The sequence below is a fragment of the Pararge aegeria genome, chromosome 5 (assembly GCF_905163445.1).
Source record: "Pararge aegeria chromosome 5, ilParAegt1.1, whole genome shotgun sequence".
NCBI lineage: Eukaryota > Metazoa > Arthropoda > Insecta > Lepidoptera > Nymphalidae > Pararge > Pararge aegeria.
The window spans coordinates 4,726,944-4,739,640 of NC_053184.1; the positions used below are offsets into that span (position 1 = coordinate 4,726,944).

General features: G+C 33.9%; 1 protein-coding gene and 1 long non-coding RNA gene across 2 annotated transcripts; one reads left to right on the forward strand and one right to left on the reverse strand.

The window, feature by feature from the left end:
* Positions 1-2,369: 2,369 nt before the first annotated feature.
* LOC120624165 (dolichyl-phosphate beta-glucosyltransferase) lies at positions 2,370-8,865 on the forward strand. Its single transcript, XM_039890539.1, has 6 exons — positions 2,370-2,704; positions 2,793-2,967; positions 4,220-4,428; positions 6,181-6,395; positions 6,847-6,984; positions 8,606-8,865. Exons 1-6 carry the CDS (start codon positions 2,633-2,635, stop codon positions 8,799-8,801), a joined length of 1,005 nt encoding a protein of 334 aa, XP_039746473.1. The 5' UTR covers positions 2,370-2,632; the 3' UTR covers positions 8,802-8,865.
* Positions 8,866-9,356: 491 nt separating this feature from the next.
* LOC120624167 lies at positions 9,357-12,644 on the reverse strand. The gene is made up of 2 exons (XR_005658747.1): positions 12,172-12,644; positions 9,357-12,117 (listed from the first exon to the last, which is right to left on the reverse strand). It is a non-coding gene; the product is annotated as an uncharacterized LOC120624167 (long non-coding RNA).
* Between the last annotated feature and the right edge of the window lie 53 nt (positions 12,645-12,697).

A 12,697-nucleotide genomic window follows, 5' to 3' on the forward strand; every position in this document is an offset into this window, starting at 1 on the left:
TGTTAATAGCTTTGTATAGCATTTCTGGTAGGTTGCCAACCGTTCGTTTTCACAAAAAAATTACTTCCATACAAAACCCATGATAAGACATCACCGATTCGTGGTGGTGGTTCAGTCTTTGAAACTTTGTAAATAGATCGTTCTCAGCTGGTTAGCGCTAAACACATTAAGCATATACTGTATAACTTATCGGTCAGATTGCCATCTGGTTGTCTTCATACAAAGCAAATGATTTGACAGTTATGGTTGTTTACTTGTATGGAGGGTAGAGGTAAGGAGAGTCATCTGTGTATATGAAAAAGTGTCGTCAAAATGTATTAAATTAGGATGGCGCCACATTTGCATCAGGGTAACTCTTAAAAGCAGCGCCAAATATAAATATTGTTAGAGTAGGCTTGAAAAATAAACAAAGAAGTATGGAGATACAAGGAAGTAAGGTTATATTTACCACAATATTTTGTACAACGTAAGTTGTTGAAATTCTCAATAATTAACTATTAATATTATATAACTAAAATTTTTTAACTCGGCATACTTCAATTCATCTACGATTGCTACATTCATACCATACCCTGTGCATCCACCAGCGCCATTGTGGAGGATTTTTGAACTGTTATTTAGCGCAACAACTGGACACTTTTTCAACTTTTCTCCCATATAAGATGACTCTCCTTACCTCTACCCTCCATATTTACTTGTCACGAATTCTGTATGGAAATCTGTCAATAACGTTACACATGGCTGAGCCCGGATTCTCTATTATGCAAAATACATTAAATCAGAACCCAGATAAGATATTATTATTATTAAACAAATCTGTAAACTAAAGTTGCAGGTCTAAACCTATCCTCTTCCACAGAGTAAAAATAGTTTAAATACTTGAACTTCTGTCACTTTAGTTTACTTTGGAGATTTTTGTACACCAGAAGAAAGCACATCTGAATATAATAATTTTATATCCAATGATTTTCGTATCATTGAGTTTATATGAAACACTAGATATTTCTTTGCCTTTAAGATACCGCATTTACTGATAGCCTTATTGTTACATTTTAAAAAATAAAAATTTTTGAATCGACTATATTAATTGACCATTATACCTAGAACAATAATAAAGGAATCAAGATTAAAATAGATATACGCGCCCAACGTGAATTCGTGCAGCACTAAGATTAAAACTATGTTTCCCATTATTGTGAACTAGATGGCGCTCTTGCGATGTCACACAAATGGTAGTTAACTTTCACGCGATCGAAATTAAACGTAGGTACACTTACATTAAGGCACAAGATGCTCGCTCGCAATCGAGGAGTCGAGTACGGAACACTTAAAATCGAAATAATATGGATATTATTTGCATTGTGTTAAAGCTTAAATTTGCAAATCTTGTACCTCGTAAAAGTAATGCACGGTAAACTCGCTTACGCTTGCCATTTTTTTACCGTTTTTTCTGCTGTGGTCGAAGCGCCTTTTACCAATTCAGCCCGTCGTAAGGTACCCGTCGATTCCGAAATTACTCATATATAGATAATATTGTGGAATCTATTTGCGAACGTTGACGTAACGTTGCCAATGTTGTTAATTTACAAATTATATTGAATTTAATCTTAAAATATTGATCAATATAAAGCTATTATTTTAGGTTATGGCACATCCTAACATTGTATACTCGTGTTGTAGGTAGTCTAAACATAAAACTATGCATTTACCACAGAATGTTGACGATAATGAAAGAATTAAGTAATTTGTATAAAAAAATACTGTTTTTTTCGGCATTCGTAGCACCTTGCAAAATTATATATATTATTTTACTAAAACAGACTGAGTTTGACACTTTTTATTAATAAAACTTTTGTATTTGTTATTTTGGTTTTCTTTCTTTCCCCTTTCCACAAAGATTTATAAGTTTAGAGCTCGAGATCATCACACATAATGACAAAAGTACGTTGATGGAGACACACTTAATAGTATTCGCCTAGATATTTTCGCCTAATTGTATAAACATTCCATAAAGACATTTTACATGATTCATACTTAAATCCTGTAAAAGAAATATCAAAGAAGTCTTATGCCCGTTTTTTACTCGACCGTCATACTCAATTATGACAACCTTGTAAAACTGACGTTTGCTCACACTGATTAATTGATCCTCCATTTATTTTATGCAAAAATGTATAACTTCTAATGTTAAAACAAATTCGAACTACTCCCCAGTTTATGACGCCGTACTACGTTCATTTTTGCATAGAGCATATCTTTGGCAATGGCAAGCGCGCTCCATCATAAAAAGCGGTGTGATTGTAGTCAAAACCTATTTTTAAAGAAATGTGTTCCTAAACGTAACTTCTCGTATTTATCAAATAGGTGTCAATGTCAATTGTCAAACTTAAGTCACCGGCACACGTAAGCGTTTAATACCACAAAACTTAAAATTCTATTTAATTTACACGTAATACTAATAAATTAACCAGATAAATTACAATACAATTTATCAAAGAGACTGACGTGGATGGAAGAACTAATAGAACCATTATATTGTTGATGGACACTGTTTCAAAAATGCCAACTAAAGTTACTGAAAAACTTCTTTTACTATTTTAATAATCGCTTAACTATTACAATTTAGAACAAAATGGATATTACTCTTATTCTATCATCTCTTGTTGTTTACGGCGGCGTGGCAGCTGCAAGTTTATTTGTTGTTGTAAGTATTTTCCTCGAAAAACAGTATTTTTAACTATTCTGTTGTTTTATTATGGAGCATCATGAATTGAACAAATTTCTATTTGCAGTTAGCAATAACAATTTATTTGACAACGAAACCATTCCCAATAATAGAGAGGGTCCAAGAAGAAGAAACCTACAATGACACAATAACAAAGACAAGAAGTCAATTTCCTAAAATTGATGATCCCCACAGTGTGAATTTAAGTGTAGTGGTACCTGCGTACAATGAAGAAGAAAGATGTGCGTAATTACCAAGTAATAAAATTTATTTATTTTATAACCGTTGGCATGAAAAGTGCATTGGGGATGTTAAAGGCATAAAGTTTGCGATCTGGATGTAGGGTTTTTATATCATCACCTAAATCATTACCAACCCATTAAACAGATATCAGAATAAGAAGGGCTGCACTAAGGTGGCTAATTGTCGATCAGTCTTTTGAGAACATTATAGATAACACTCGGGCATGCAGGATTCCTCATGATGTTTTCCTTCACCGTTAAAGCCTGTGACATTTATTCTTAAAATGCATGGAACTTAGAAAAGTTATCGGTGCATGCTGGGGTTTGAATTTGCCAACCACTAGGCTTTCACCTTGAGGAGAATATATGATTTTTCTAATAGGAAAATAAGAATATTTTTAATCAATTAATGAGACATTACAACATTACATAGTCAGCATGCAAAAAAAGGCATTTATAATGGCAATTGTTATAAATGCATTTTTTTTAAAAAATATATATAAAAAGACTTGTCCTGGCTGTCTGTTCAACACACAGCCTAAATCACTGAGATATCTAAACTTGAAATTTCAACAAAAGGTTATTTTTAAGACATAAGCACTCATTTATTTTAGGAAAAAACTCACCAAACACTTATCGGGAGTTGAATTTTGTCAAAAATTAAGCTTTGTCAATGCTATGTGCACTTCTAATTGTTGTGCACATCAGTTCATGTTTTTGTGTGTGTGCTATGTTAAAAATGTGTAATATGCAGTTGTTAGTCCTCTTAATAAATAAATAAAATTAAGATAGGATTTTTTGAAATTCCACCATCAAGGGGGGTGAGAGTTTGTATGAAAGTGTGTAATTTCCAAATTTATTGATGAAACTATATTCAGGTCCTTAAATTTTCAAGTTATATCCACAAAACTGGATTTTTCGGCTCTAAGTTTAACATTGGTGGAGACTGTTAGTAACATCATAAACCTTTATCAGGCAATACAAAAGACAATCATATAATAAAAAGGCTAATGCATTGGTTTTTATATATCTTTTAAGATAATTAATATATGGCTTTGAGTTAAACAATGAATAGACATGTAATGTATGTTTATTGATAATTTACATTAAAATTAGTTTTTCTACCAAGTTTATCATAAGATGGTGGTGTTGTTGAAAATGAAAGAGTTTGTTGCCAAGAAATACATTTGGGCATCACTAGTATAGTAATCAACTTATATAATAAATTAATACATTTTATTTATTTTTTCAGTACCACCTATGCTGGATGAGGCTTTAGAATTTTTGGAGAAAAGAACCAAAGAGTACTCGTCATATAAGTATGAGATAATTATAGTGAGTGATGGGAGTAAAGATAATACTGTGAAATTAGCAGAGAAGTATGTACAGAAATATGGCAGTGATAAGTTGAGATGTCTGAACTTAATAAAGAATAGAGGGAAGGGTGGTGCTGTTAGACTGGTATGTTAAATTTTAAAAAGACTTAGGTACAAATGAGTAGTAGTAGAGGTTTTTGTGACAGATCTTGTCGGGGCCGTACTTATTTCTGCCGCTAAAAAAAAATGTTGCAATGTGGTTACCAATCTGAGGGACATGGTTGCAGATATAATTAATTACAGGCACTTGGTGTTGTCATCTACACCGCAGGTTGTTGTTTACAGAGTATATTCAGTTTTGCTGAGAAGTTTTGCTCAGTTGTCAATGATTTTCGACTGAAATAATATATTACTACACTTCTGCACTTAAGTTATTCTTCTTTAGTATTTTTTATTTATACTATTTATTTGTACACTACATCAAGCTCAGAAAAACAAAAGAAAAAAGAACAGACACTTCAAGTAAGTAGTAGGATACAGAAGGTGGCCTTTTTGCTATGTATATGTAAAAAGAAAAACGAATAGATGAGAAACACTGTATATAAAATACATACATAATGAGCCTTCTTCTTCTTTCTCTGTACTTGGTCGGCCGGAACCTATATAATGAGCCTTAACAGCATTTTTAAATATGCCAAGTGAATTTGTCACATTCTTTTATGGCATGGATTCTCAAGTATCAGTCAATACTTATTCAATATTGGTTTATTAATATGGGCCTTACCTAGGCCTAACTAAATAACGAGTTAACAGTGTGACAGTTAACTAAGATGATTTTAACACTCGTGGTCAATTTCTCACCTTACACTGCAGTGGACAGGCCAGCTTACGTGCAAGTGTTAAACAGGGTACTTTAGCAAACAACTTAATTTAGTTTAAAGAGCAGTCTGATAAAAAGGTCACTTTTGGGAGTCCTTAATCCAAACGTTTAAACCTTAATTAGTAATTTCGAAACTGGTTTCAAGGTATATGTTATATTTTGAATACCCAAATTATAACATACGCTTATCGCTTTTTACGAGCGTTAATGCCAATCATCGTACCTAAATTTTATGATTCATTTAGATTCTTATTATGATAAATTTATTGTGTGAAATAAAAATAAAAATCTTTATTTGGTAGCTTTCCTCCATTTTATTTATCATTGGATAGAAACAGGCGTTACTTTGTGGAATTCCATGATATATTATGAAAGTTAAGCTTAATTTGATATAGCTCCGCGAAAGGTATATGAAATTAAACTTAATTTTCATCAGTGGCGTGCATAGAGGGTATGCATATAAAATCTCCAATTCTAAATACTTAAATAATACAGCTCTTTATAACTCTGACGAAGTCTATTCTTAAGTTTTTTATAACTCGTTTCGATTCTTCATTTTTTTTAATGTGCTTACCCTGTGCATACCCTCTATGCACGCCACTGATTTTCATAATATATACTTAATTTCTCATTGCACCCTTGAAAAAATGTTTCAAAAATTAAAATATCACTATTGATGGAATCTCAATCTCAAAGTCTGTGTGATGGCTATACAAATATATAATAAGTTACCAAAGATCGTAAGGGAAAATAATTTAATTAATTTTAAAAAAGAGTGTTTTAAATTTTTAGTTAACAATACATTTTATAATATTAATGAATTTTATAATTAGTTTAAATATGACATTTAATGTACTAGTTCTAAATAATTAACTTTAGTCTGTAAAATATACCTACACTGTAACTGTTGCACGCCCAAAGAGGCAATATACATTGGGACTTTATACTTATTATTCTATCCAACCTGACCTGTAATATGCAATAAATGAATTTGAATTTGAATTTGAATCTTTATAGGGTATCTTAAGCTCTAGAGGGGCCACCATACTGTTTGCTGATGCGGACGGCGCGTCAAAGTTTGAGGACCTAGTGAAGTTAGAAGCCGCTCTCAAAGAAATGACTAAATACAATCCCATTAACCAACCGCACGAAACTAGTACCAGCGAGGCAATAGTTATAGGGTCTAGAGCGCATTTAGAAAAGGAGTCGCTAGCTACGAGAAGTTTATTCAGGTATCACTATTCATTTTCCCTACATTTCAACATTAAGGATCTTACTAATAAACGTGGCAATTTCGGAATAGTTATTCAGAGTTTTGACACACACACAGACATTTGGTTTTTGAACGCATCCAACGCGTGCAAAACCAAATTTTATTGTAAAAATAAAATATATAAATTGCTAAGTGCTTTTATTTACGACTAGTTAGATTAGACTAGTAAGATTAAATCTTAAGCATGTACAATCTTGATTAAATGGACCAAAACAGTATAATTTTTATTTGTTTCAATCAGAAAAAAAATTGCGTGATATATGCCGAGACACCAAAACGTAAGATTAGACTGGACCCCCTCCCTTAAACATCTCACGTAAAATGAACCTAGACTGTATTTAAAAAACTTAATTTAACTTGTACACTGATTTTTTCTGAAGGAAATGTGACTAGGACTTTCTACATTTCAGAAACATATTGATGTATGGTTTCCATTTTCTCGTGTGGCTTTTCACTGTGAAGGGCATTAAGGACACACAATGCGGGTTCAAACTGTTCACGAGGAAGGCAGCTGACATTTGCTTCCAAAGTCTGCATGTCAACCGATGGTAAGTGCATTAGTGTGAGTGCAATGCAATAACTTGTCGCAATGTTGTGTTCCGCAGGGTGATAACGTATCTTGCGACAGGCGTAAATCTTGCAATCAGTACTGTCAAACGTCACTTTTCCATACAATAAATAAGTAGACAAAAGTGGCGTTTGACAGCAGTCATTGTAAGATTGTCGCAAGCCTGTCGCGGGATACGTGATACGGTCTGAAGGGCGTGGTTAACGGAGACATTAGTTAACGCCTACGCCTTAGGTTGATGGACCCAGGACAGCACTTTGATTTTTTATTGGCACATGATATGCTCTTTGCATGACCTGGAAGTGTTGCTCTGTTGTTATAGACGATGGTTTTTTTACTTACCATAAGGTAGGCTTTCTCCTAGGTCAATCAATTATATTTATTAAAAAAAAAAACATTTCACATCCATACAGTACATTATTCTACGATCAAAAGTAGCCTGTGCTATTCCAAACAAAATAAACTAGCTCCATGTTAAATTTCATCAAGTTCCCTTCAGTCTGCGTGCTTTAGCGTGATTAATTAATAAATATTCGTAGTACGGTCGAGTATAACTTATGCATTTATTAGTATATTATAAATGCTAAAGCAGAATTACAACAGAGATACCGAGTACAGTACTCGGGCAAGTTGCTCGCTACTGGTTTTCACATCTTAAAGAAGCGAAAACACTCTGCTCCCTATTCGATCGCTTTTATCGAAATTTAATACTTCTCGTATACTGGAAGCAAGTGTCTTTTATGCTAGTTTAGTTCGTCTTGTATACAGGTCGCAAGTGTCTTTTGTGCTAGTTTAGTACGTATTGTATACAGGTTGCAAGTGCGTTTTATGCAAGTATAGTACGTCTCCTATACAGGAAGCAAGTGTCTTTTATGCAAGTTAAGAACGACTCTTATACAGGGAGCAAATGTCGTTCATGTAAGTTTAGTACCACTCGTAAACAGAGAGAAAGTGGCGTTTATGCAAGTTCAGTACGTCTCGTATACAGGTCGCAACTGTCTTTTACGCAAGTATGGTACGTCTCATATACAGGAAGCGAGTGTCGTTAATGCAAGTTTAGAACGTCTCTTATACAGGTCGCAAGTTAAGTACGACTCGTATACAGGAAGCTAGTGTCGTTTATGTAAGTTTAGTTAGTACCACTCTTAAACAGAGAGAAAGTGGCGTTTATGCAAGTTCAGTACGTCTCGTATACAGGTCGCAACTGTCTTTTACGCAAGTATGGTACGTCTCATATACAGGAAGAAAGTGTCGTATATGCAAGTTTAGTACGTCTCGTATACGGGGAGAAAGTGTAGTTCATGTAAGTTTAGTACGTCTCGTATACAGGAAGAAAGTTTCTTTTATGAAACTTCAGTAGGTCTCGTATACAGGTCGCAAGTGTATTTTATGAAAATTTAGTACGTCTCGTATATAGGAAGCAAATTTTGTACCATTCGATCTGACTATTGCTTGGTCCAATAATTCTGAATTCAAGCAGTTATTCAGCCGAGTACGTGTACCTTTTTAAAAAAACTGCCGAGTATGCCGAATACCGAGTAATAAACGTATTGGTACTGGGTCCATCAATAATTTGTATTGATAACATGTTTCCATTTCAGGGCATTTGATGTGGAACTGCTGTACATAGCACAAAAACTAAACATTCCAATTTCCGAAATTCCCATAAGATGGACTGAAATCGAGGGTTCCAAAGTGACGCCAATAATATCCTGGATTCAAATGGGATGCGACCTGGGCCTTATTTGGTTAAGATACCAGATTGGTGCTTGGAAAATTAAATATAAGAGAACATAATATTCGTTTTAAGTTCAAATTTATAATCATATTATACATATAATATACTATTATTGAATAACTAGTTCTTTGCATTTGAATCATTTACCCAAGTGGCCTTGCTTTTTAATTATGACTATTGTTTTATCATCTGACGGAAAAATGTATATTGCTGAGCATAGCTCTTTTGTAGGGACTTCCCCAAACGGTCTAATCCTGTTTATGTCGAGCGGTTCGCTGATTAATATCTCATATACTTTAAGTAAAAAAAGTAGTTCTTGCACCAAGTCTTTATACTTACGTTACAAAACTCATTTTATGGCATAGACGCTATCTTTATGCCTTAGAAAATAAGGACCCGGGAGGGAAGGCGTGCGCACTATGTCACGGAAAAGGGCAGTCATTTCCCATCCAGGTAGCAATCGGAGTTGTTCGAACAACGCAATCGTCTTATTAAAATAGTTACCGAATATAAAATTTGCTAATATGGAATAATACCTGAGGCTGTTACTATCGAGAGAAATTTCCAGAACGACGTAATTTATTAGTAGGAACTGTAAAATAAAAAAGCAGGCATTGTTCTTAGAACATTTATTAAAGACAATGAGTAGAAAATCACTAATGGAACAATACATAAATCTGACTCCATTTATACAACATCCATTTATAAACAACAATTCAATAAGCTTTTGACATAAAGTAGGTGTACATAATAATTTCATATATTTTTAGCCTTACATATTTTGTGAAAAATCATTTTATGAGCAGACCCTTGGGTCTTGTATATCTAAGCTCACATTTGAGCAACTAATAGGTAATCAGCCTGTTATGGCTATCGTACAAAGGAAGGCCGCGACAAAGTATGGTAAAAATCGTTCTATCATTAGGTCAATTTAATTTTAGCAGGTCACTGACGTCTATTGTTACTATCAGTGAAAGCAGCCTGTCACTTTGTTCTTTTTTTAACTTTTTGATTGCCGCCATTTTAGCGTTGCACGTAGGACGCTGTTATATGACTGTGCAAAGTACGGTTATAACACGGTAGTAACGGTATTAAAACGGATTTTGGTAAATCATAATTACCAAAATCAGTTTTAATATTAGTTTGTCATAGATATGGCGTAAAATGGGTTAATATGAAACCTAAAATGTCATTTATAAAACGATGTTATTGACACTGCTTGGCTGGTCCAGTGAGTTAATAATAGAGGTCAGTGGGCAGCTTAAAAACTGTTTGAAGCATTGCTTTGCGGCGCGACCTGCCTTCGTGTGCGTAGGAGCGGGCGTGCGGCCTTTGCAAGCCTTGAGCTCGAGTCTTTAAGCAGTGGTCCAAAGGAGCCGCCTAAACAAAGCAGTAAATGCGAGGTGAAGATCTTAACGTTGTCGCCATTTACCACGAGATCAAAGGGGCGAACTACTTTATTTCCTTTTTATATACCGTATTTAAAGGTTGCCTAAAGAAGCTCTATTCCTAACTTTAGGATATTGAGGCCTCCCTTTGCACCAATGGCGACGATTTGTAGCATCCTCGCCCTTATTTGGCGCATTGAAAGGTAGCCTTAAGTTATACAGCAGTGAAAGGATAGCTCAAAGGAGAGAGGAGAGACTAAGACATCGTAAAATAAGGCTTTAGCTTTATAGCTTCGACTCACCACGCCGCTCCAGCGCAAATTCGTGGGCAAAGGACCCGATTAAAGTTAGTTAAAAGACTATTTTGTACTGCTCTAAATAAATTTTTAAAAAAACCAGAACGAATTCCATAGACTGTACAATTCGGATAGTGATTTACATTTTCATAGATTACAATTCATAAATTTCTATGTTCACAATAATTGTGAAATATTTTTATATATTTGGCAAAACTTGACCAATATTTACAAAGCTACGTTTCAAATATTTTACATATTATAGTATTTATAAGTGTATAAATAGAATTACTAATAGACAAAGAAAGAAATGGTTAGTATCTGTAACAAGTAACAATCAACAAGCAAACAAAAAATATAACCAAATTGACGAAACCACTGGTCATTTGTAAATGAGGGCTGATTATATTATAGTTATATGAATTAGTTTAACCACTAATAGGGCACTTTTGTGAGCTAGGTTTCTTATACTGTACCTAGAATAATATTTGCACGATTGTCCGTTTTTAAGTATCAAAACGCGAATTTTAAGCTCAAACACTCCTACACTTCAGCCTACGGAACTATTGTAAAATTTAAATCAGTATAAACTACTTTAAATCTACTACCATTAGGTTTATTCTCTTTTGTCCTCATTGTATTTCGTTACTCAAAAACGAATATACGATTGCGATCGTGCAAATGTCATACTGTGTATATATTATGTTAAAAATTAAATAATAAACGTTTTTAAATTTCCATAAACTACTGTAGTTTTCTATAATATATCTAACTGAGCAAACGAAATACTAAATAGCGTAGGCGCTGGGGGACGATGCGAAGCGGTGGGTTGGGGTATATTTATATATAATTTTCTTATCGAAAGTTGTACGCGAGTGAAGTGACGGGGCACATGAAAAGATTAATATTAAAACAATAATAAAAATAAAAAAGTTACTTGAGATTAGCCAAATTTCTTTCCTATTATTTATCTTTAGATACGGTGGGTAAGATAAGAAACAAAATAACTATGAAAAATATATAACTTTAGTTATAACACCGAGTGTACATTAAATCAACTAAGTAATTCAATAGATTGATCAAATATTACGTAAGTGAACCGTTTAAAATACCATAATTCTTCAGAGATCAACTATTAATTACGAGAAAAATAATTTTTTGACTTTTTGACAGCTGCCTTTGGAGTTAGTCTCCCACTGACTCCAAAGGCAGTTGTCAAAAAGTCATATTAAAAAAGAACATACATATTCTTATCAGCCTGGGGATTTTACTTACGTTGATCTAACTCAACACGCGTGACGTGGCGTGTTACAGATGTACCCAACTCGTAAATCAGCCCCCATCTATCTTCAAACATGCACTGGAGAGCTAAGAGCGCAGTTCAATATGCATAGCAAGTAATAAATGCAAGATAATATATACAAATATAAAAAAAAGTAACTGTTGTGAATGAAATTCATATGAATAAATTATATAGAACGGTATAAAATATTTGCTTTGTACCGAGTGGTGCCAAATAGCTAGCGAAAATATAGCAGCGTATTCCGACGAAAATCAACGTGGCTTGAGCCGTTTTATATATTTAATTAATAAGATAAGAAACTCTAAATTAAACAACGAACACTGAGCTTAATTTGTATATCACTAAATCCAGAAAAATCTGTGTGGCAAATAAAGCAGCCAGCCAAAACCTTATATTTTTGCAATTGCGTGTTTTGGTCGGGTCAACGTCTTGAGGATGTAACGTATTTTGGGAAATCTTCGTGGCGTTTACTTGTAGCTATTAGGTGCAAGTTAGAGATATCCCGAAGCCTACCAGTATGTGTTGAGGGTCGCTACCGAGCAGTGGCGTGCACTGAGTTACTTACCAGGGTGAATACAGCGAAAAATTATAAATTGCGTAAAACGGCAAAATCCTCCTCCTATACGAGTTATATATATATTTTAGGGGTAGGCAGTGCTTTTGTGCATGTATGAAGTGCACGCCACTGCTACCGAGGGGCTTTAGTGTGTAGCAATCCTACATAATCTGATCACTCTTTAGAAGATTTTGACCTTTGTGTGTTAAGAGGGGGAAACCCTTTACAAAGAGAGGAAAAAAAAAAAAAAAAAAGGTGGAAGTTGGTCTCTCATACCACAGGTTCGTGTAGTTTTGGTGGATATTAATATGACAAATTATCAATTTTATAAATTTAAAATGTATATAAAAATATATAAAATGCTTTAATATATATTTCGGCATCGATGGAGAGCCGTAGCTTAATTGGAAAA